Source organism: Melospiza georgiana, chromosome 1 (genome assembly GCF_028018845.1).
Source record: "Melospiza georgiana isolate bMelGeo1 chromosome 1, bMelGeo1.pri, whole genome shotgun sequence".
Lineage (NCBI taxonomy): Eukaryota > Metazoa > Chordata > Aves > Passeriformes > Passerellidae > Melospiza > Melospiza georgiana.
In genome coordinates, this window is record NC_080430.1 from 123150784 (window position 1) to 123175054 (window position 24271).

Here is a 24271-nt window from a genome sequence, read left to right on the forward strand (position 1 = left end):
AATTACATTGTTCTTGCATCATTTCTCATGATGCATTAGTTGTATTTTCATTTACAGATGATTTTAGCAGAAGGGTTCTTCAGGCTGCAGCTGAACAAAAAGCAAGTTTTTGTCTTAAGTTGTTTGTTTTCTTTATGGAAACTTGTTTTGAACAAAGAACTGATACTACAGGCCACTGTCAGCAGGATCTACCAAGAGATAACATATTCCACTCTAGTATTGTGTCAGTGGCTTGCCAATCTTTTTCTCCTAAAACATTTTTAAAAACACTGGAAATACCTATGAAATTTATAAAACAGCTCCTAAAACATCTGCTTAATGTCCTTTCCTTCAAATATAAAAGACCTCCACATTTCAGGGTCTTTTGCTATGGGTTACAAGGGCGAGGCTGAGGAAGAGGTAAAAGGTAGGACAACTTCTATTTTTTCAGTTGTTATGTCACAAAATTTAAATGACTACTAAATGACTCTACTACTCTAGGGATTAAATACAGACTTTACATAAACAATCAGAACAATGGAAATAAACCATAACTGAAGCCATATAAAATTCTTATCAGGTCAAGTGACAGTATATTAAGAAAAAGCACATATGTTATATAGAAGATAATATACACAGATTTTAAGAGTTATTTTGCCCCTTAAAAGTCACTGTCAGTAGGATCACAGTCTTACTGTACAGACAAGTAACTGGAATATTTGAAATTACTAATGGGGTAAATTGAGGTTATAGAAGCAAAATGTTATCAAGTACACCTTTGCACATGTCTAAACTATGACTTAAATTAAAAGCTTTAAGCATTCTCCTACATACTCCACTTTAAACCTAAATGGAATATCACTGATAGTATATAAAGAGGGCACTTCTAATCTAGTTAGTGTAACTATGCTACAGGACAGCTATCTTACAAAGGAGATTAAGTTCAGATGTTTAGAAACTTTAAAAATAAGAGAAAGCTAGAAACCTTTAACAGCTACTCAAATGTAACTATAATTATCTTTTAGAGAGTATTAGACTAAACTCCAGTATTTGCTACAGCCATTGTATTAAAAGAAAGTTCTACCACACCTAAAGGATAAGGCATAGCCATCTACTAATTGGCATATTTGTTTATTTGTCTCAGTTTGTGAAAAGGTCCTTATTTGTGTAAGCAGCAAAACAAACTCCAACTGAATGATTGCTATATGCAAAAGAACTGAAGGCAATTGCCTCTGCAGTGAACTTTACAGTTCTCAACAGCACACACGCAACATGCTATCTGAAAAAAGTTACTAACTGAACTACATGTATTAAATACTGAAAAAAGTTTTACATTTTTTATTATAATTTATTTTATTTAACAATCTAAGAAGTTTGCAGCCATCAGAAGTTCCAGTGCAATTTCAGGTGCAATTGGGAATTCAGGAATCTCCGTAGAGCTGTTAGTATAGCGGACCTTGTAGGTGAAATACATGCATACTTTGGATAGGACATGGGATGGGATCTCTCTAAAATTCACCTCATTTGTTTCATTTTCTGCAAACTGACCTGTAGAAAGAAAAAACAACACACAAGAACACCAAACCAGAAGTCAAAATCTCAATTCACTGCAAAATGAAACAACTTACCATATTAATACAATGCATTCTAAATAGACCTGCCTAAGTCTCATCTTCCCAGGTATTAGATTCTCCATTGTAAAGCAGGATGTGCCACATTCAGAGCCCTCTGGAATATTAAGACACCCAGCATTATGAAATGTTTATTTAGGCTGCAGCCTATCAACATTATTCTGAACAACTACACCAGAAATTTAGATTTACTCCAATACAGCTGATAGGCACTTAGCTGTGTGCTAAGCTCTAAGAGGCATCAATCCCAATTTCTGGCTGTCTTATCAAAGGAAAAAAAAAAAAGGTTTCTAGATGTTTCATATCTGCACACACATATGTGTGTATCAGCAGTCCCTTCTATGAGCCAGTAGCTTTGAATTCCTCAGTTTCAGGTAGATTTGACAAGAGAGTTGAGACCTCAAAGACGCATTACTACCTTGATAAACAGTGAAAACAGATAGAACAGCAGGGACAGGGAAATTCTAGTTGCACTGGAGGGAAGTTTACATGCAGTGCAAGTTTATCCCTATTAGATACAAAAGAATTTATTCAGAATTCAAATCTCAAAACACAAGTACATTTGAAATTTGATTTCTATAGTGCCTATAACCATGAAACCTGGATGATACAAAAGTTAGGATCCTATAATAGAAATCCCACAGGATTTCTATTATTTTTGTCTCTCTTCCTCTCACATCCTTGGACTTTCAACTCATTAAACTGAAAGGCAATGAAAAAATACTAACATTAACTCCATGTTTATGGGAGACTAGCAATGTTTAGTTCCCACTATTTCTGTGGGCATCTCCTTCTAGCTACAAAGCAGAGCTATTTACTAATGTCTACACAGATTTGTGTAGAAATATCTGCATGCACTGAAGCCAATATGGTTTGAATTTTAGTACAGGAACAATTGGAAGCAAAAGAAGAAATGTTAGCATACTGGCCAAGCTACAGCACTGAAACAAAAGACTTACACATCAGTGAAACTATAACCTACTGAACTAGACAGCAACTGTACTTTTCCTTGTGACCCATTTGTCTTGTTAGTACTTATATAAAATATTCTGGACTGCTGAGACCTATAGAATCAGTTTCTAGCCCTCTAAGCAGCGACTTTGTCTTTTATTCCTCCACACTGAATGAATTCAGAGCAAGTCTTCTAACTATTCTTCCTTTTAGATGTCTGGGAGGCTGACATGGACACAAAACACTTATTACATATTTTCAAATGCAACTATTAAAATGACACTGAGAATTTTAATTGCTCAGTTTGCCCAAGTATTACTAAGTAATTAAAAAATATATTAAACCAATAGATCTCTCCAGTCTCACCAGAATCTAAATGAGAACATAAGAAAGACCATATTCAGCTCCAAGCTCCATGAAGCCTACTGCCCCACCACCAAAGTGGCCAAAGGAAAACACACAGGATGAAAGTATAGAAGAGAGAAAGCACTTGTGTTAATTTCTCCCTGTTCTCTCCTCCAACCTATTAGTCTTCAAAAATTAGTTCAGACACTTCTTAAACCAGATATAGTCTCATATATTCAGCACCATATGACATCCTTCCCTCCTGTAAGTTTATCTCCCCTCACCTCAAGCTAACTTTCATCATTAAGCTCAGGAACTCCTTGTCATAGGATGCTGTTAACATGTGGCCTTAACCCCAGTAGGCAGCAAAGCACCACACAGCCTCTTGCTCATTTACCCCTGCTGTGGGTGGACAAGGGAAGAGGAAAGGAACAGTAAAAGCAAAAAAACTTGTAGGCTGAGAGTAGGGTAAGGAAACAAGTGATGCAATGGTTATCACCACCTCCCATGGGCAGACTGATGGACCAGACAGCTCTCAAGCAAAAGATGGCTTGAGAACTTCCCTTTTTTACACCTCTCCCTTTTGTACTTTGGAGCAGGACATATGGAATAGTATCTCCTTCAGTAGTTTGCTCAGGTCATGTTGGTTGTGTTCCCTCCCAGCCTCTTGCACACCCTCCTGTCTGGTTATTGAGTGGGGAAAGAGTGAGAAACAGAGAAGGCTTGAACAGTGTGTATCTTTCAGTAACAGCTGAAGCAGGTGTGTTGTTGGCTCTGTTTTAGTCACAAATATAAAGCACAGAACCATGTGACCTGCTATGAAGAAAATTAACCCCATATGGAATATCAGAAGTTCTGCCAAGGATGTGGAAATAAAGAACTACCAGCTTTCATTCATTCTGAACTTGGCAGCTCCATGTTTCATATAATACTCTCAAGTTGTCATATCATGGGAAACTAGTAGCAATGCAGGACAGAGTAAGACCCCTAACTGTCCAAATAGCAGAGTCAATTTTAAGTCTGGTACCACAATACTCCAACAGAAATGGACTGTTCTGCTGGAAACTAGACAGGATGTGGAAAAGTTAGCATTTTTTCTAACTTTCACTTACAGCATGATAAAAATTCAAACTGTCCAAAAGTGAAAACAAAGAAGGTAAAGGTACTAAGTCTTCTGTACCTACCTGGTCCACTCAACATAGCTTTTATTGTTCCTGATGTTAATGCATGCTCTCTTTTTACAATGAACTCATGGCCATCAGAGGATATTAACTTCACATACATCGCATCTGGGCCCTCACACCCACCATACGTCTTCTCTTCTCCATCTGTAATGGAAAAAAAGACAATGGTTTCAGAACACAATATACTGATTCACATTACTAAAAATGCAAGTTGCAGTTTTTTCTATGACTATGTTTGCAGACTGAAGAACACAATACAACCAGAAATGAGAAAGAAGCACTTTACATGTTTGAAGATTATTTTTCTGAAGTAACCAGGAATCTGTTTTAAAGTAATTTTGCAAAACCTGAATTTTTTTTTATTAACATCCTTCCATCATCAAATTCTGACATGATTTTTAAAATCTACACAGGAATGAAATTTTCCTTTAGACATTCTCAAGTCAATTGAATGTGCTACTGCTTCCTTCCATTAAATCTACAGTCATGTTTATCATACTAATACTTGCTAAAAATTAACCAAACATGTATCTGATACTGAAAAATACAGACAGCAAGGAAAAAATGCCTTCTGAAGCACTGATAAGAACAAAAGCAGTCAATATTCCTGCACTGAAGAAATGACATGAAGTAAGACTCATTCTCCCTGACTGCCCAACCAGACCCAGAACCATACAGCATCAGTGCATACCTGTGCTCTGGCCTTTGGCAGAAAGCATGGAAAGTGTCAAAGCACTAAACCTAGGGAGATTTGAAAAATTCTCCTCACAGCAGTTGGACTGCGCTTCCTGTTTCCCTTCTCCCTTCTGTTTTGCTGAATATCTGCTCTCTACTTTGTTTCTTCCGAAGCCTTTATCCCCCTTCCCATTTTGGGCCTTCTTTTATTGTATCCTGACAGTGCTACTTTTAAAAGCTGAATTACTGTTGCCTGTGTAGCAAACAAAACATTCCCCCAGTCAAGTTGCTTTGTGAACTTCAAGTTAAAATTCTATTATGTAGCTATTACCAATTTTAATAAAGTTCTACCAGCGCCAAACATGCTATAATACAGTCAGAGACAAAACCAGAATCCATCCAATCCTGTTTCATTAACCAGTCATTTGTTGAGGCAGAAACAACAGTTTCAGAAATGTAGTCATGTCACACATAATGTAATTTATCAGAAATCAGTCTGTATTATGATCTCTGAGCCAGAATTCAACAGGCTGACTTTAGTTAACAAACAAACAAAGAATTATTTTAAAATAAGTACACAGTGAAATTTTCTTGGCCACTATATAAACATTTAGTGCTATAAAAGCCTAGAGGCTTTCCTATTTTAGGATGTACATTTTCAGGACTATGCATGTTAGGCAAGTGAAATTTTTTGTTAGAACAGATGCACTCTGAACAAATCTTCCAGTAAACAGTCATTTGAGGAAATTCTCCTACAAAATATCAATGGGAAGTTGTTTAAAGCATCTATAGGAAGTTTGAGGCTACAAGAAGTGACAAGATCAACATTTAAAGCCTTAGAATCCACCTCCTCTACTGACGTGAGAAAATGCTTCAAATAATACAAAACCAAGAAACACTCCTGAAGTTGTGAACTTACCCATTCTCTTCTTATAAAAAAATGTTTCTTTTCAACTGCAGATTTTGCAATAGGAGCGTCTGAAAAAACACAAGTGGCAATATTTTGAGTCAGCAGCACAATTTTTAAATTCCCCTTTACTTACTAGTCTTTATGTTACCATAAACACTCTTCCAAAGAGAACATGATGACAGACAACACGCAGTGTTGATGAGCAGTATGTTTTGACAACAGGAAACCTAAGAAGTTCACCCATGGGAAATGCAAACCCTGCACCTTAGCACCTCCAGTACTGTGTGGAGGCCAACCTGCTGGAAAGCAGCTTTGCACAAATGGCCCTGAGGGTGCTGGTGGACAAGCTGGACATGAGCCAGCAGCGTGCCCTTGCAGCAAAGATGGCCCACAACATCCTGGACTTTATTTAAGAGCATTCCCAGCAGGCTGAGGCAGGTGATCCTGCCCCTCCACTTGGCACTGCTGGGACACATCTGGAGTGCTGGGGTCAGTATGACAGACTGAAGTGAGTCCTGCAAAGGGTCACAAAGATGACTGAGGGAATGAAGCACTTGTTATACAAGGACAGGCTCAGAGAACTGGGGTTGCTTAGGCCAGAGGAGAGAAGGCTCAGGGATCAGTCTAATCAGTATGCACTAAATACCTGGCCTTCAACCTGTCCTTCACAGAAGATTGACAGTTCCCAATATCACCACCAATATCACCTAGATAATCTACTTCAGACATATATTGTGGGTACAGTTAACCAGGAGCTCCCATAGCTGGTATACTGATATCCAGCTTGCTGCATGTGTTTTTCTCTACGGAAAGGAAATTAAAGAGTTAGAGAAATGGAAGTACTTATTTGCAAAACAAATCTGGTATGTTCACATACAACTTCTATTTCTTTACCCCAAGCTGCATCTCTTCTGTCTAAAAGAAAACTTGGGAAGAGAAATTCTACCCACCCACCTGCTGTCCTAAAATTCCTTTCATAACAACAGCCACTCTGCAAACATTAGCCCAGTACAAATCAATGACACTGCTGTGTGTCCACACATCTAGGAAAATAGCACAAGTGATTCCAGATGGTCTCCCAGCTGATATGCAGGGTCGAGGGCAGTAAAGAGATCAGAACAGAGACCACATCCCACATTTGCTCCTTCCTATGTTTCTGGTAAACATTTATTAAAAAAATGTAAGCAAGCTGAGGAAGCTGCACAATTTGGAAGAAGTACTACAGACACCTCTTTGCTATTGTTGAACACTTCACTTCTGCCCAGCACTTTGATGCTGGTTTATTCCATCTGTCTTTTTTCAAAATGTCACTTTGATGCTGGTTTATTCTATCTGTCTTTTTACAAATATGAAGTAGTGCAAATGTCTCCTCAGGCTTTCATAAGAAGGCACTTTGATATGCTCACCTAATGAAACTACACACACCTAAACAATAGTTTTTAGTTGTCTGAAGAGAAATGAGCAAAAATAATCCTCCACTTACACTGCTGCTTTCTTTGAAAGTTATCCTGACTTTACAGAACTATCTCTAAAAAATATTTTCTTTACCACTGATATAAGCAACATTTTAACCTGTACTCTTGGCAGGGGAAAAGTTCCTGAATATAAGGCACACTTAAGAATGTTCTTTGAGAGTTAATTTGGGTATGCTATAATAGAAATTCCCTAACATGGTGTGTTAAATGCCTTCATCACTTTCCCTAATTCTAGGAACTCATCTAAGGAACTTATATTTGGGTGCTGGGACAGTTAGGGCCCAAAACTGATGGGATCTTGCACCCTATTTCAACAGTTTTTTGCAAATGGAAATCAGTCATCTTATTGGAGAGTATCTGTTGCTCAGGAACTGAAGAAATACCTCACATTCTACTTTGCGAAAGATGATCACTTGTACTACCTCTTTTTCTAGCCACAAAACAATTTCCTACATTACAAAAGAGTAGTGAAACCATCCATGATTTATAAATAACAATACTTGGAAAAAAAAAAGAAAAATAACAGGGAAGTGAAACCACTCTTTGGAAGTGTTGGTGCTGATAAAATATGCCTTGGTTTACAATACAAACAATGCCACTAAACACAGGAGTAAAGGCTAGTTAATGGGAATGCAGACATATTAGCACCTTGCAAGGCAAAAGCCTAAGTTGAGGAAACTAATACATTGAAAGATTGAAAACGGAGAACTGAAAAAGTATACACAAAAAAAGCAGATGTTGCAAAAATACACAAAGAGCATTTTAATAAATCAAGTGTGCTATCATATGATTAGAGAGGAAAAACCACAGTAATTAACAAAGAAGAAAAAAATCATCAGGCTCAGTGGTCTGAGTTCTATGGTGCTAAACAGTAAAGCAGGATAAAAATGCAGTAAGCCTTCATAGTTTTAGGGCATGCTGAACTAATCTAGTTTCTAAAAAATTAATCAGTCATTTTCTTTGGGAAAAAGGAAACTGAAGATGCAATCTGGGCTTCATATATCATCTGGGGTTAAATGTGATGAGAGGTAATTTTAAAATGAGAAATAATCTTTCTACAAGACTACAAGAGTACACTATGGTGTTGCAAACATAGGAAAGAACTACTAGTTCCTCCAAAGAAATATGTTGGTTTTTTTTTTTTAAAAACAATGCTGCCAGAAAAGAATAGGCAGATTTGGATGAGACAGAAGTGGAAAGCATTGCCACAAAAGTGGGACAAAATGTAACACAGACAAGTGACCAGTCCTGAAGAAGCCACATGATATTCAGTCATATGAAATCAAGATTCCTGCATGAAGGGACCAATACAGTCTTCTTTCATGTAGTCAGGGCATGTTATTTGGGACTATAGTCTTTCTGCGGTAAACTATAAACTGATGGAGGTCTGTGGGAGCAAAAGAAAAATAAAAGGGTGAGGCACAAAGAGGCAAATGCACATTGAGGATTCCTTTTCAATAAAGATAGGGAATATGAGCAATGTTGCAGATGAGCAACAGCTTGTCTGGAATACCACACGTAATTCTGAATTCCTTTTTTCAAGAAAAAGAAGCTTGAATTAGAAGAATTACAGAGGGAACCTACTGATATGACTAAAAAGCCTGTTTATAAAAGAAAAATTAATCCTCCTTATTCAGCTTAGCAAAACTGGGAGGAAGATAAATATAAAAATTGATTAAAAGGATAAACATCGGCAGAAAAATGATGCCAACATAATATCTCAGTTTAAGTTCAACTAATGAAAATAAGCAAAAATAAGAGTACAATTTACAGCGCTATTCCAGAATCCAAGTTTGGTTCTGGATACGGAAAACTCCAAACATTCGACTGCCAAAAGTAAAAGATGAAGAAAAGCCAACCTGCTTTCAAGAAAAAGACATAATATTTCCAATATATGAAGCATCTGATATGTTAGCAAGGGACACACTGAGTTTCACTCAATTTCCATTCTGATGCAATGATATGTCTGTCATTAAAAAAGAAATCATAAACACCATTAGCAGTATAGATTTATTCCTGATAAAATAGCCAACAGCAGAGAGCCCAGAAAAATCAGAGAGCCAATTCAACAAATGAGGAGAAAATACAAACAAGAAACTCAGGAACTCTGAAAAATCTAAAAAACCCAGTCATGTTTCCTCTTCTGGATCAAGAAGTGCTCAGTCTGTCACGATATTGTATGAGGACCAGAACACTTTCAGAGGCAGAAAAAAGTACACACATAAAATAAACCAAAAGAATATAGAAATACCTCCCACAAATTCTCACTTCTGCATACAGGGAATACAAAAAGAACGTGGAAGGAAATTTTCTGTACCTTTTTTAAAATTGACAATGGCATGGCCTTAAGTTTTAAATAATAGGTCAAGGAAAGTCAAGCAACCTTGTATGTTGTCTTCAAAGAAATTATTTTCTCTCAGTGTATTTCCAGTGTACTGTTTATTACAAAACATATCACTATATTTTCCTTCTGTATAATGAAAGCAGCATAAATGACAAGACAATGGGAATAAAGAGACAGATTTCTGAACATGCTTAGTAACTACCTACATTTTCATTAATTTTCCACATTTAATAGTTGCCCTGTTTGACTTCAACAAGGCTACACCAATGCAGCAGTCAGGAGAAGAACAACACAAGTTTTGTTAATGTGCACTTTTTACATATATTGACTTGTCTATTTCAGACTCCTGCACAGAACCACTAATTTATGTTGAAGTATGTTCGCAATTCCATTTGCCCTTCAAGAAGCTTATGTGGCATTACCACAATGTAGTTCAGCTCCCTGACTTAAATGTCAAAAAAACACATATATTAGATATTACTGTTCTCCTGCTTTGCCTCCTTAAAAAAAAAAAAAGGCAAAAACCTGCATTTATTAAGAGAAAGTTTACATAAAAGGGATATGCCACTTTTTAATCAGAAGGAGCATACAATACAACTAAACCCAGTGTATTTGGCACAGAAATTTTCCAACCAGTCTAAAAATTACTTCCTGTAAAAATTCCAGTCTAAAAATTACAGAAAACATAGAATTGTCTGGATATTAGAGAACTGAAAATTGCCACAAGCTGCCAGAATATTTACACCTACAAGGTAAAATAGTGTGAAATATCACAAACCTCTAAACCACAGCAATTAATCCACACAAGGCAAGTGTTCTTGTTTCCCTACCTCAACATCTTCTTACACCTCTAAGAAGAAATGGGAACTTTAGTCTGTTTAGTCTAATCTTCTTCCTGCTTCTCTTGACCACCAAATGCAAGAACAAAACTGAAAGTGGGATGTTCACAACCATCCCAGCTCACTCCCAAAGCTGCATGCTGGTCTCCCAAGCTTGCCAGAATTTCCAGAATATCATTTCTTTGTATGCCTTGTATGCCATTGAGTGGGACAGACCTGAAGGACATAGGCTGAACACACTGGAACACTGCACAACTTCCAACCTTCACTGCTCTGTTCTCATTTGCACAAGAACATTGAATCTATGCAAACATTTCAAGCATTCAGATTCTTTGATCCCACAGGAAAATCCTTTAAAAACTCAGCTTCTGGTTTAAGGAAATTCAAATAGCTTCCAACTCATTAGCTGCACGACAGACACACGACTTCTGTACACTTCAGCTGCTGACACTTGTATCCTACACTGTCCATTTCTGGAAAACATGGCAAATTGGCCTTCACCAACCCCTATGTTTGTTTAAAAGCCAAATGTGACAATTTTTTGTGTCATTTATATATCAGTAAGAGTTTATCAATTACCAAAAGCTGCTGCATGTTACAACTGCAGCCTCCTACTGTTCAATCTTAAATTCTACTCTATCCTGTATAATAACTTGTTTAAAAACACTGCTCTTCAGTTTAGCATTCACTGCTCAGCACACATGAAAAAATAATTCAGGTAATAATAATTAAGGGATTGAAGCATATTTAGAAAAAACATCAGGAGAAACTGGGAGAGCAGGATTTCCAAATCAGCTGATTCACTACTCCAATACTCTCAGGCTCTAAAATTCAAATTTCCTGGGGCACACAGGAATGTGAGAGGAAGGCATACTGCACCTGAATGCTAGCTGAGATAAACAGGAGATGGGGTAGGGATTGCATGTACAGACAACAAAAGATCTTAAGATTTATTTTCCTGTTTAAAGAAACTTTCCTTTTCAGTAATTCCCCAGAAAGCTTCAAGCAAAAAAACCCTCAAAAACATGGGCAGGGGAGTGTCACTATTTTCTTCCAAAGAAACTTCCAAGCTGTACTGTACAGCTCTTGCCATTGGGGCAAAAGAGGAAAAATTCTACAGGGCATGGATTTCTGCCCTTTTGTTATAGGCATTCACCAAAAACTGCTGTTATGCAAACTACCCCACAACAAAGCCAACTAAATCCTGAGCCTTTCTAGGTGCTGAGAGACTTGTCAAAATACATTGAAGTTCCTTAAAATAATCTGACAAATCCCACTCTTTCATGGCATAACTTGAGGATTTTTTGTAACATACATGAGAATTGTAAAAACACAGTACAACACCGGAGGCTGAGGATCCTTGAGTGTGATACTCATTTGTCTCTCAATAACAATATTAGAACAATTAACAACATTAAAATTCTTCACATTAAGACTATGTGAAACTATCTAAATCTGTTCATTACCCACTCTGGCATAGGGAAGAAAAAAAGATCTCAAATGGCTTTCCTCTGACACAACACGGAAAAAATAAATGCTGTAGTGCTAGAAGTGTCTAAAAAATATCCCAACGTTCCAAGTGAAAACGTTAGCAAAACCTTTCCTGATGTAAACATTTTACTGATATAACTTAAGCTCATTAAAAGGCTGATCTCAAGGCATAAGGTGCGTGCCACCTGCGCAAAGATGTGGCCAAGGTACTACAGGAAAACTAATAAACACTTACTGCCCTTCAAAGTAACTCTTCAGTTAACTGAACATGATCCCGTCCCCAACAATTATTTTGGCCCTTATTAGAGCAAAAGGAGAAAATTGGGAGCACGTAGGGGATTACTCAGAAAGTAGTGCACCAAGTGGTTCTTACCCTAAAGACCTCTGACGTGCCTGTTTATCTATGTTTTTCTGGTTTGCTTCCAAAAACCATCGAAGCCAAGTAAACAAACGGCCTGTGACTCTCTAGGTCTGCTCAGAACGCAAAGCTTAACTTACCAAACGCATTTAGAAATATTTAATAAAAGTTAAGTGGTGAAAGACCAAATTGACTGTCAAAGCGAACTGCCAGCAGCACCAGCACCTTTTCACACACAAATGTGAAGCCCTCAATAACTTACCAATGCTCAGGTTACCTTGTACTAAAGCAGCACCTCCCTCTGAGGAACACAGGGCACTCAAAAGCTCGTTTCTGTCTATACAAGTAGGGGTATCACCCTTTTCTTTGCTTACATTCGCCGACCAGACAGCCGAATCACTTTAACCAGCGCGTCTCACCTTGGCAAAACAACCCCTGGGGGCGCACCCGAAATTCTTTCGGCCTGAACTTTTCCCCCCTCCCTACGGCCTGGCGTAGGGAAGGGGCGACCGTCACTTACGGCAGGAGTTCGGGAGCGACGCTCAACCCCAGCCCTGCCCCAGAGCCCCTTTTCCGGCGGCGCCAGGGTTCCAAAGAGAGCGTTCTGGGGGAGGAACGCGCCTTTCGCCACCGCCTCGGTGGGAGAACCCCGACCTGGCACCGCGCCCCGCGCTCCCCGGCGGCCCCGGCGCCGCTCCGGCCCCTCCGCCCGGGCCCCGTTCTGCCCCCCCCGCCGGGCGCGGGGCGAGGCCCGCTGCCCGCCGCGGGGCCGCTGCCGGGGCCGCCCGCTCCCCGCCCGACGGGGCGCCCCGCCCCCGCGGTGTCCCCGGCGGCCCCGGCGGGGTCTCGCTCCCGCGGCCGCCCCTCACCCGTGGGCGCCGCTCCCTCCGCCCCGCTCGCAGGGCCGCGGTGTCGGCCCAGCTGCCTCCGAGCGCTTCCGCCCGGGTCACGGGCCGCTTCCGCTCCCCCGCGCCCAGCCCGTGCGGCGCCCGTGCTCCCGGCATGCTGTGCGCGCCGAGCGGTGCATGCTGGGGCGCGTAGTTCCCGGGGGCATCTGCCGGCCCGCCATGTCAGGGTTTGGGGGTGTCGGCCGACAGCAGCCGAACACGAGCGAACGCGTGCCCGGCTGGCCAGGAAGGCCAGTGGCGTCTTGGCTTGTGTGCAGAATGGTGTGGCCAGCAGGAACAGGGCAGTGATGTGCTCAGCGCTGATGAGGCCGCACCTCGAGTCCTGTGTTCAGTTCTGGGCCTCTCAATTAATGCACACCATCGAGGTACTGGACGCTGTCCAGAGGAGGGTAACGAAGCTGGGTAAAGGCTCTGGCGCATGAGCCTTGTGAGGAGCACCTGAGGGAGCTGGGGTAATTTAGCCTGGAGAAGAGAAGGCTCAGTGAAAACCCTATGGCTCTCTACAACTCTCTGAAAGGAGATTCTTAGGTGGGGTCAGCCCGGGCAGCTGGCGAGGGGACACAAAGCAATGGCCTCAGGCTGTGTCAGGGGAGGTTCAGGTTGGGTATCAGGAGGAATTTCTTCACAGAAAGAATGTTAGACTTGGAATGGACTGCCCAGAGAGGTGGTGGAGTCACCATCTCGGGGGTGTTTAAGGGATGATTTGATGTGGCAGTTAATGCCATGGTCTAATTGACATGGTTGGACTCGATGTCCTCAGAGGTGTTTTCCGACCCAGCCGATTCTGGCATTGCGCGGCTGGGCGGGAGATGCTGACGGGGGCGCCGCGGAGCCGGAGCCGGCCGGAGCCTCCTCCTGCCGGAACCAAAGCGCGGCGCGGCGGCGGCGCACCGGGGGCTGTCGGTGTGGCACCGCCCGCCGTGTCCCCGGTGCGGCTGCGGCCCCGCCATGCTCCCGCTGCTGCTGCTCCGGGCTGCCCCCGCCGCCGCCGCCTGCCGCCCCATCGCCTCCGCATGGCTGCGGGGCGCCGCGCACCCCGCCTGCCGCCACCGGGCCGCTGCCGCTGCGAGGCCCCAACAGGTTCTGTGTGGGGGCTGTGGGGGGTGTGGGAGCGGGGGGAGCGTTCCCGCCCCCGGGGAAGGGGCGGCGGCCCTGGTCTTGGCGGTTTTGCCCTTAGGGGATGTTGAGGAGGAAAGCGAGGCGCTCCTCGGGGCGTACGCTCAGGTGAAACCGCCCCACAGTGCTTTTTCCAGCTCTGGGGCCCCCATCGACCTGCGGGGTCGAGTCCAGAGGAGGACACCAAAATGACAGGGGCAGGTAGCACCTCTCCTACGGTGAATGATTGGGGTAATTGAGCTTGTTCAGCCTGGGGAAGAGACGGCTTCGGGATAACCTAATTGTGGCCTTCCAGTACCTGAAGGCAGCCTACAGGAAAGTCCTGTAGGGAAAAGGGTCTTTTTACAAGGGCATGAAGTGCCAGGACAATGGGGAATGGATTAAAACTGAGAGTAAGTTTAGCTAATTTAAAGGAAGCTATTTAGCTAATCTAAGATATTTAAAAAAAAAATCCTTTTCTGTGAGGGTGGTGAGGCACTGGAGTAGGTTGCCTAGAGAAGCTGTGGATGCCCCAACTCTCAAGGTGCTTAAGGCCAGCCTGGATGGAGCTTGGAGCAAACTGGTGTCGTGGAAGGTGTCCCTACCCACAACAGGGCTGTTGGACCTGGATGGTCTTTAAGGCCCAGTTCAACCCAGGCCATTCTATTATTTTATGATCAGACAGAGATGTCATGAGTGCAGATGCCATGAATGTCTCTCTGCAAAGCTGTGTGTAAATCAATTGCTGGCTCAATTATTAGTAATGGAGTTGCAAATATTTCATGCTAATTTGGGATGTTTACATGGTAAGTTATTAAAGCAGTCAGGCAGGCAGCATATTAGTTGGAGTTTCTGGCATGCTTTGGAGTGTAACCTAACTTTAATCCTTGGTTTGAAATGCTGGGGGTAGGTTCAGGGCAAGGAGAAACTTTGTCTGAGTGCATACATGTACATGTATGTGTGTATATGCATGGATAAGTACATGTAAGGTGTAATACTGATGTTCTTAGCCTTGTACTGGTTTCATCTTTCAGGTTGCATCTTTTCAAGGAGTGGCTGTTCGCAGCCTCAGCACATCCTCCCCTCATGATCACCCAGAACATGGAAGATTAGTTTATAAAGGAAATTTGGCAAAGACAGTGTTGGGTATGTGACTCAAAGTGGTTTATATTGCCTTTTTCGTTTTGTAGTTTTAACAGTATTTAGTAACTTAAAAATGAAACATTATAAGTGAGCGTTCTCCTTTCCAAGTTTGCCAGAATCTGGATCATATGTACAAAACAGGGTGGTGGTGGTGCTTGGTTTCTGCTTCTCTGCTTGGGTGTGCAGGGAGCTCTGGTTGTCTCTGTAACCCCTTAGCCTTCTTTGGCTTCTCTTGAGGCCCTTGGGGTGGCTTATCCAGCCCAGTAAGCAACAAAGATGAGTTATAACTGTTGCTTACATTCTGTGTGCTTGGAAGTGTTCCTGAAACACTTTCCCAGGCAGGCAGGTATTATGATGAAGAGCTCCATCTCTAGTGAGACTTTGCAAATCTTTCTTTGGCCAGTGAATGTTGCAAAGACCTAGTGAAAGGGAAAGCCATTGTATGTTTTCTGATACACATCTTTGAAATGTGTCCTGACATACTTATTTGTCACAGCATCTTGGGCTCCTGGTTTTCAGGGTGATTTAAGGACTGTGGGTAGTCCACAGCACTGGCTACTGTCTTTCAAGCCACATGGAAAATGGGTGGGAAGTACTTGCTAATATTTAGTAACCCAGGGTTTATGCATGGCAGTATAAGCCAAGCTGGCTTCTTTGTAATACGCTGAATGTCAAGATTAGTTGTTGATGAGGGGAGAAATTTCCTGTCTGCCATCTCTTCAATGAGCACCATTAGATGTGTCCATGAAAGAAGTCAAGTATCATGAGAAATCAGTTCTTCTGGAGTCAAGTCTTATTAGAAATCAGTTCTTCTGCCTGTGAAGGCAGAAAAGAATTTCATATATGTGCATAACAGCTAAGAGCTGACTGCATCACAGAAATAGAGCCAGCTTTGATAAACCCAGCATGAAGGTGCAAACAAATCAGAACAGTGGCAACGAGGCAGATTGGGCTTTCAATGATTTCTCCATAAGCTTAAAAAAATAGGGAAAGGGGTTTTCAGTAACTTCATTGGTTCAAGTAATGGCATTGTTATGTGGTAGGAAAATACAGGTAATTGTAGGGAAAATTTTGCTCATAAGTGTTAAGCTTTATTTTCTTTGATTTCTTTTCTATAGGTGTGAAGTTTTTCTCTTATTCCACCAGCATATTCAACCTGTTCATGATGCCCTACATCATGCTCAAAAGTGGTATTGGAGTGGAAAGTTTGCTTGTCCAAGGTGCCTTTTATGGGTTGATTGGGATTTTTACATTTGTAACTCCGGTTACTTTGCATCTCCTCACAAAAGGTTACGTGATCCGGCTCTATTATAAAGATGAAGTGGACACCTATACAGCCATTACCTACAATGCCATCTTGGCAGAAAAAGCAACTGTTTTCCATCAGAAGGATGTAAAGATTCCAGACATCTCCAAGATGTTTACAACATTTTATGCTAAAACGAAGTCAATGCTTGTTAATCCTACACTTTTCCCAAATCCTCAGGATTATAACCATCTCATGGGCTATGACAAATCCTCAGTTTTTAAATTTGAGGATTTAGAGGCAGTAAAGGAAGCTGATGAAAGGAAATAATTTGAAGATAATGTCAGTGTTGTTGTCCATAATGCAGTACTATATATATGAAAGAATGTAAAAATCTATTACACTTTATTACACTTACTTAAGTATCGAGTAGCTGGAGTTTTCTGTATGCATTTTGGAATGTATAAAGAGAGACACTTTTTAAAAAATATTGCAAACAATGTGAGGATTTCTTTAATGACACATAAAATACAGTAAAAAAAGGAGATGCTTAGCCCTGTCGTTTGCTTGTTTATTCTTGGTTTGATTGTTGGTTTTAGCTCTCCAGAGAACTGTAAAATGCCTGAGCTGTGTGGCAGTCCCACCACCTCTGTGTCAGAAGACACTAATTTCCTATCAAGTATGTAGTTAAGATGTTAAGCTTTAAATATTAATTGTACTTAATCTGAAAATACCAGGCTTTTTGTTGCTGCTGGTGATGGGATAAAGGGAGTGATCGTGGCTTTGCTTTCCCTTTGTGAGACCATCGGTAGCCAGGAGGAGTCTCTGGAAAGCAAACAGGTATTCTTGTGAATTGCTGCTACAACTCCCTGCCAGAGGAGAGAAGAACATGGGGAGAATGGCTGTGTATATATAGAGCAGTAAGTTCTAGCTACTCAAAGGTACTCTGGTAAACTAAAGTCCCACTCCAAGCAACCCTGTCCCCAAAGGTGGAGGGCAAGAAGCTTCTCTTGGGCATGGGAAAGCACTGTGACATAAGATTGGCTCTGTGAGCATCCCACTGACAAGAGGTACTGTATTTGAATCAACAAAGAAAATTGTAGCAGCTAGTGGTTAAAATGCATTCTGTCAGCATTTATGTAAGGTGGGGAAGCAATCGTGCCTTTGAAGAACACACATCTTGATTTTCAGATGACGAAAGCCACCTTTTACTCAACTTGAAATGGGGAATCTGGTCTTAGACTGGTTCTTCTCCCTTGAGTGTGTAGAAGTTGGATTTAAATTTTTTAGCTGAAGGCACATAAACTGACAGATACTTGTTTTCAAAGAACGAAGGGCCTTAATATTTTGAGACATAAAAATTACTGAATTGAAAAAAACCCAAAATTAGAATTAATCCTTTTGTATTAACAGTGCCCTTTGTAATAAGAAAATCTGATACTTGCTACTAGTCATCCTGATCCTGCAAATAAAAAAATGATAGCTAACTTTCAAGCTGTTTCCTAAGTTGTAGCTGAAAAACTGTATTTAAAAGTCTAAATGTCTTCCAATGCTATTATTTCAAATTCCTTTTGTAGGATGACACCACACATGATAATTAACAAGGGTTTTGAATGTTGCTTTTCTGACTGCCATCGGTGTACTTGCTTAGTAATTAAAAAGCAAATTATCCCATCCCAATATTTTTGAGGCAGTTTTTTCGGGTTGGCACAACTGTAATTTTAAAAGGGCGATAATGTCTTGTTAAGCCAGTATCATTCCATGGCTAGCAATAATATATAAATAAAATTATCATAAAATTATATGGAACATGTGAGGTTCAAGTTATTTTGAACAAACAATTCTGATCACCTGGTTGTACTACTTGTCCTCATTGAAATGATGTTTTACACTTATTTAAAAGTAATCTTTGTCTGATGCATTCGCTCACTTCTTTTGGTGCTTGTTGCATTGAAAGATGAGGTTGGCTTGATCTTCCAATGACAAATATGGGGAGAACAGGAAATAGAGTTTGCTGGAGAAGGTAAAGGAAAGGCCCCAAAATTTATATATATGTACTCCATAAGCAATATCAAAATCCTCATCTTTTCCTTCTAACTGCAAAAAGTTTTCATTTCTAAATTTGAGATTTGGCCAATTCAGAATTAAGCAGCAAGAGTAAGATATCTCCATGCCAGTGGCTAAATTTCTGTCTATGGAAGTTAAATATTATTCTGCTCATGTTCTGGTAGTGAAAAGCTAGTGAAGCTAGCAGGTGGCTTTCTGACACACAGATGATTAAAGATAATATTAAAGAATGCAGAATTCTACCAGAAGATAGGTGATCATTCTGGCTGGGATGTAGTCTCAGAAAAAATGCTTAATACTTCCAATGTGCAACTTGAAAATAATAGGATAATACTTTAATATTAGGAAAAAGAAGACCAGACTTACTGAAGATACTCAATATTCTACTTGCTTTTGCTTTGTTTGCTGCTACACTTAGATTGGAATTGTAGGACCATTTAGGTTGGAAAGGACCTCTAAGATCATTAACTCCAACCATTAAGCCAGCACTGCCAGTTCCACCACTAAACCATGTCCTTAAGTACCACATTTATGTATCTTTTGGATACCTTCTGGCATAGTGACTCAACCACTTCCCCAGGGAGCCATGCCAGTGCTTGACAGCCCTTTCAGTGAAAAAATCTTTCCTAATATCCTGGCTAAACATCCCCTGGTGCAACTTGAGACTGTTTCCTCTTGTCCTATATTGCTTGTTTCTTGGGAGAAGAGACAGATCCCCACCTTGGTAGAACCTGCTTTCAGGTTGTAGAGACTGATAAGATCACTCCTGAGCCTCCTTCTCTCCAGACTGAACAACCCCAGTTCCCCCAGCTGTTTGTTCCTCATAAGACTTGTGCTCCAGACCCTTCACCAGCTTCACTGCCCTTCTCTAGACACACTCAACACCTCAATGTCCTTTGTGTTGTGAAGGGCCCAAAAATGAACACAGAACTTGAGTATACTTGCACATATTTGACTGGTTTATATTGTTGAGAGCAGTTATTCACATTAGAATCAAAATAAAGGAAGGGAATTGTAATCCAAAAAGACTTCCAAGATGTGTTTCTTCTCTGCTCTGGGTTCTGAGCAGTCTGTCTTAAGGTATTTTTTAGTGCATTGTCTGCATTTCCAGGTGGGAAGCTCTGAAATGCTTTCTGTCTTTCTACAGTAGAAAATGTGCATAAATCAGAACAGGCCCTTTTGTTACTCACAAATCATGCAAGGGAATCAACTGTGGTGTGAGTGTTTCCATAAACAAATTACTACCAGGTAATTCCCAAAGTCTGTTAGCTCCATGTCTGTTTAACAACCCTATTAATTATGTGAATGACTATTTTTTCTAGTGTATTTTTCTTGAGTTTCACACACTTGGTGAAAACCAGTACTAAGTGCAGAACTATTACTGCCTGCTAGCATTTTCATCCCTGGAAGTTGTTGATATTTCTTTGGGTATAGGTAACTTGTACATGATATGGAAGAAACTATTTATGAGATCTAAAGAATATGCTTGTACGTGTGGAGGTTCTGAAGGAAATACTGATGTAGGAGCCCAGTTTTCTGAAATAAATGATTTACAAACTCTTTATTTGCAAGGAAATGCCCACTGTGAAGGCTGACAGCTCCAGCAGCCTTTTCAGGACCAACCAATCAGTTGTACATAGCAGCTGGACATGTCTTACCCTGGTCCCAGTTTCACTCAATCTGGTATGAAGAGCAGGAATGTATCAATGTGTATCAGCAATAGTGTGGCCAGCAGGACCAGGACAGTGATTGCCTTCCTTTACTCAGCACTGGTGAGGCCTCACCTAATGTACTGTGTCCAGTTTTGGGGCCCTCAATTCAGGGAGGACATGAAGGTGCTGGAGTGTGTCCAGAGAAGAGCAATGAAGATGGTGAAGGGTCTAGAGGGTAAGTCCTGAGAGGAGCAGCTGAAAGAGCTGTGATTGTTTAGCCTGGAGAAAAGGAGGCTTGGGGGGAACTTTTCTTAGAGGAGGTTGTAGCCACTGAGGCCACTGATCTCCTAGGCAACCAGCAACAGGATGAGAGGAAACGTCCTCAAGCTGTGCCAGGGGAGGTTCAGGCTGGACATTGGGTGAAATTTCTTCATAGAAAAGGTGATTAGACTTTGTAAAAGGCTGCCAAGCTCATAGGTCAAACCTATGACTGAACACCACTGTGCCAGCTACACCAGGGCACTGAGTGCCACATCCAGTCTTGCCTTGAACACCTCCATCTGTGACGTTAGTTTTGGCATGTTTTGGTCCTTTCCACTGCACCTCACTTCATCCCAGACAATTTTCTTGTAGTCACTAAATCTCCCCATTTTCTTTTTTTTTTTTTCTTCAATTGCATTTCATTTGATCCTATCTCCTTTCCAAAGTGTTTGTAAGTCTTTTGTGTTTAGCAAAATTTCATTTCCCTTCCCGAAATTCCATTGCTTTTTGGGAAGGGAAACAAAATCTTGAGAAACAGAAAAGGACTTACTCTGGAAAGGAGATAGGATCAAATGAAATGCAATCTAAGTAAAACCAAAAAAAAATCAGAAAATTGGGACATTTTGTGACTACAAGCAAATGGACTGGGATTAATGAGGTGCAGTGCAAAGGACCAAAACATGCCAAAACTAACCTCACAGATGCTGCAAAAGCAGGGGGAAAAAAATCAAGGAGGAAGACAGAACTTTGAGGGGAAGATATGAGAGAAATGGCATGGATACTGAAAAAAAAAATTTTGCCAAAGTGAAAGCCATCGAAATGCATGGGATGCCATGAAGTGCAAGGGCTTGGACCAGAGCTTGCCAAAATTGATCCCCATTGAAATGGTAAGATTTCCTTTTCCTAAAGGAGTTGTTCAAGGAAACACCCTCTATATGTTGGACTCTGTGATTTCACTGGTCTTTTCCAACCTAGCTAATTCTGTTATTCTGTATGAAATTACTTAAGACTTCTTTCTAGGCACATTCTTCCTATCCCTTTCCAGCCTTAAAAGCTTCCAAAAAAGGTCATAGATGACTGGTTTTTTATCTTTTCCCTTTGAATAATAGTCAGGATATATGCAAATTTTTCTTTTCAGACTTTTGCTACATGCTCTTTTCTTGCTGGTGGCCCTCTCCCTTTCTCAAATTTTTGGCCTTGTCCACATTATTATTCATTAGTCCCTATCTTTCTTAATTCTAAAGTACAAAGTTCCTTTTCATTTTTTAAAGTTATTTTTAAAATTAAATTGTCCTACAACCCTCTTTTTTTTTTTTTTTTTTTTGGTGCAAATGTAAAAGTTCTTGATGAGGAAATTATCCCTTTTTGGTACTTCAGAGGGAAATGTTTAAAGCTGTAAGGTTACTTCATGCTCTTAACCACACTAGAATTAAAAGTTAACTAATTTCACTGGAGCTTGCTTTATTACATACCAAAGTCATCATATTGGGAAAGATGAAGAAAATCTGTAAATTTTTTCATGGAACCATGAGGGTTTGATTTAGGTGATGGAAACTTCATTAAAGTCTCTTTGTGCTGTAAAAATTAAGAGCAGACATGAATTATTACAACTGCTCAACATAATAGGGTGGAAACTTGGTAAACTGCTGTAATTTGGTTGCTGTGGAGTTCTGTGGTCATACCACAGATTTCTTCACGTCTCATACCATGGATTTCTTCATTCCCCTGTGTACAGCATAGCCTGCTGCAGCCTGCATGAGAAATGGGACAAGTGTGCTTAGCTGTGAGTTGGATCCACTATAATAAGATTATCCCAGAGCTACACAGACCTCAGCAAGCAGCTATTTTAAGCAGGGAATAGCAGAGAACAAGAGCAAACAGCCGCAAAATATGTCCAGCTGTCTCCCTTTCTAGAATTCCAGGATGGAAAGTGTTGCTGTGGTGTGCATACTGTGAGCCTCAGGTAGGATATCTCCCTTTCTTATCCCTTCATCCTCTTATCTCTCTTCTTTTTGGCAATTTTAATAGTTTAATGAATACTTCAGGGTACAACTGTAAGTTTTAGTCCTAAACTTGGCCTGCAGAGAATAAACCGTAAGGCTACTGGCAAGAGGCAGGGAGTTATTTCCAACATAATAGTTTGCACAGGAAAGCCATACCACCTGGTATGTGTTTGCTACATTTTAATAGTCTCCAGTGGTTTAATGGGACATATTCAAATCAAAACACTAAGCCAAAGTTCATACAGCATTTAACATTATTCAGCATAATGCACAGCACTTTTTCTATATTTCAAAAACTCTTGTTTCTTACTCAAATGCTACCAATGCACCACTGGATATGTTCCAGTAACCTGTTCTTGGTTTGTACTCCTATGGCACTCTCAAGCATTTAATCAGTTGCCTGTAGAGGAAATTAATCCTCTACCTCTTTATTGTATCCCTGGGCATGACTTTCTACTTCCACTATAAACATTGTCAAAGATAGGGTGAGGGGATTTGAGAAGAGTCCATAGTTTTCTATTCTTCATGCTGATAGTTGAGTGTATTTTTATTTTGTGAATGCAGTCTTATGCCTTATATAGGTCCCTTTTACGTTAAGGTGCCTCCAGCATCAACCCTAAACCCAGAATCAGTAGGAATAAATATCTGCTTCCAGGTGAAAAACTATTTACTTCAAAAACTCACAAATGGTCCTACAAAGAAAATTATTATTTCCTCTTTCTGTATTTAATAAATGTGGTTAATGTCTTAAAAGAGTTTTCCATTAAAGTGAAATTTTGTTACATGGCAAAAGGTAGGATATAATCTTTAATTCTGTCTAACACTCTGAAACTGAGTACTTTCCTCTGGTATACTGGTGTACTATTATTTATTTTTCTGTGATGGGATATTACGATCATGCATATTATAAATCTTTCCAGAGGGAATTTTAATGTCTTATAAGTGCTCATCTGGTCAATGTACTGATCTGCAGCCAACAATCCAAATACAAAGTGATTATTTTGAAAAGCAATCATAAAGGAAGTTAAGCACTTCTTGGATGCATTGGGAAAGAAGATAAAAATACCATGAATTATTTTAAGGATTTTAACCACAAATCAGAGAGGAACCTTGGAATAAACTTCTGTTCTCAATATCTCAGATGTAGCAAAATTAAAAGTCATAGGTGTGAAGTTCTAAATTCTTTAGACTTGAATTTATGTACTGTTAATTGGACATGAGAGCTGGTACCTACAGAATTTACTTGCAAAGGATTTCGAAATAAATAAAGTATTTCACTTACAAAACCTCAGTGAAGTAACATTATTGTGTAGCTCTTTCCATTTCCTTTTTGCCTTCTTTCTGGGTTGGAATATATAAGAAAAAGATTATAGTAAAGAAAAAAGATTTAGTAAAATTAAAGTGTATAGAACTTTATAATCTGTAGTGATCCTCATACTGGCTTGAAAGGAACAGAACAGACTCTTCACACTATTAGTGCACTGGTTTGGGACTTTAGTGATCATCACAAGACATCACTTCTATGAACAGCATTGATATTGGCATGAAATGCCACAAGCATCTAAAACAGAATTTGCTGAAAGCATTTAAAAATAATTAAGGTTATTTTGATTTAATGACAGTTTGACCAAACACAGTGGTCAAGGTTGTAGGCTTTATAATCATGGTCATAAAGGATATTTTAGCTATGATACCAGTAATAATTATTGTTCCC

At 40.3% G+C, this 24271-nt stretch overlaps 2 protein-coding genes across 3 annotated transcripts; one reads left to right on the plus strand and one right to left on the minus strand.

Moving 5' to 3' along the window:
- Positions 1–1091: 1091 nt before the first annotated feature.
- Positions 1092–13143, minus strand: ELOC (elongin C). 2 transcript variants are annotated; one of them, XM_058026752.1, is made up of 4 exons: positions 13052–13143; positions 5685–5743; positions 4091–4234; positions 1092–1527 (listed from the first exon to the last, which is right to left on the minus strand). In XM_058026752.1, the coding sequence occupies exons 2-4, from the start codon at positions 5686–5688 to the stop codon at positions 1337–1339; spliced, it is 339 nt and encodes a 112-aa protein (XP_057882735.1). In that variant the 5' UTR covers positions 5689–5743; positions 13052–13143; the 3' UTR covers positions 1092–1336. The 2 variants fall into 2 exon arrangements, with proteins under 2 accessions (XP_057882735.1, XP_057882745.1); XM_058026762.1 differs by lacking the exon at positions 13052–13143 and adding an exon at positions 12602–12704.
- Positions 13144–13840: 697 nt separating this feature from the next.
- On the plus strand, positions 13841–20199 carry TMEM70 (transmembrane protein 70). The gene is given in 3 exon segments (XM_058024631.1): positions 13841–14170; positions 15220–15331; positions 16447–20199. Coding segments are annotated over 3 exon segments (900 nt in total). The 3' UTR covers positions 16905–20199.
- The last annotated feature ends 4072 nt before the right edge of the window (positions 20200–24271 follow it).

What these genes read in the sequence shown, in the direction of transcription:
- ELOC (XM_058026752.1), bottom strand. An exon ending in AGCTATGTTGAGTGGACCAG is followed by an intron (nt 1,528 to 4,090) that starts GTAGGTACAGAA and finishes TTCTTTCTACAG; the next exon opens with GTCAGTTTGCAGAAAATGAA.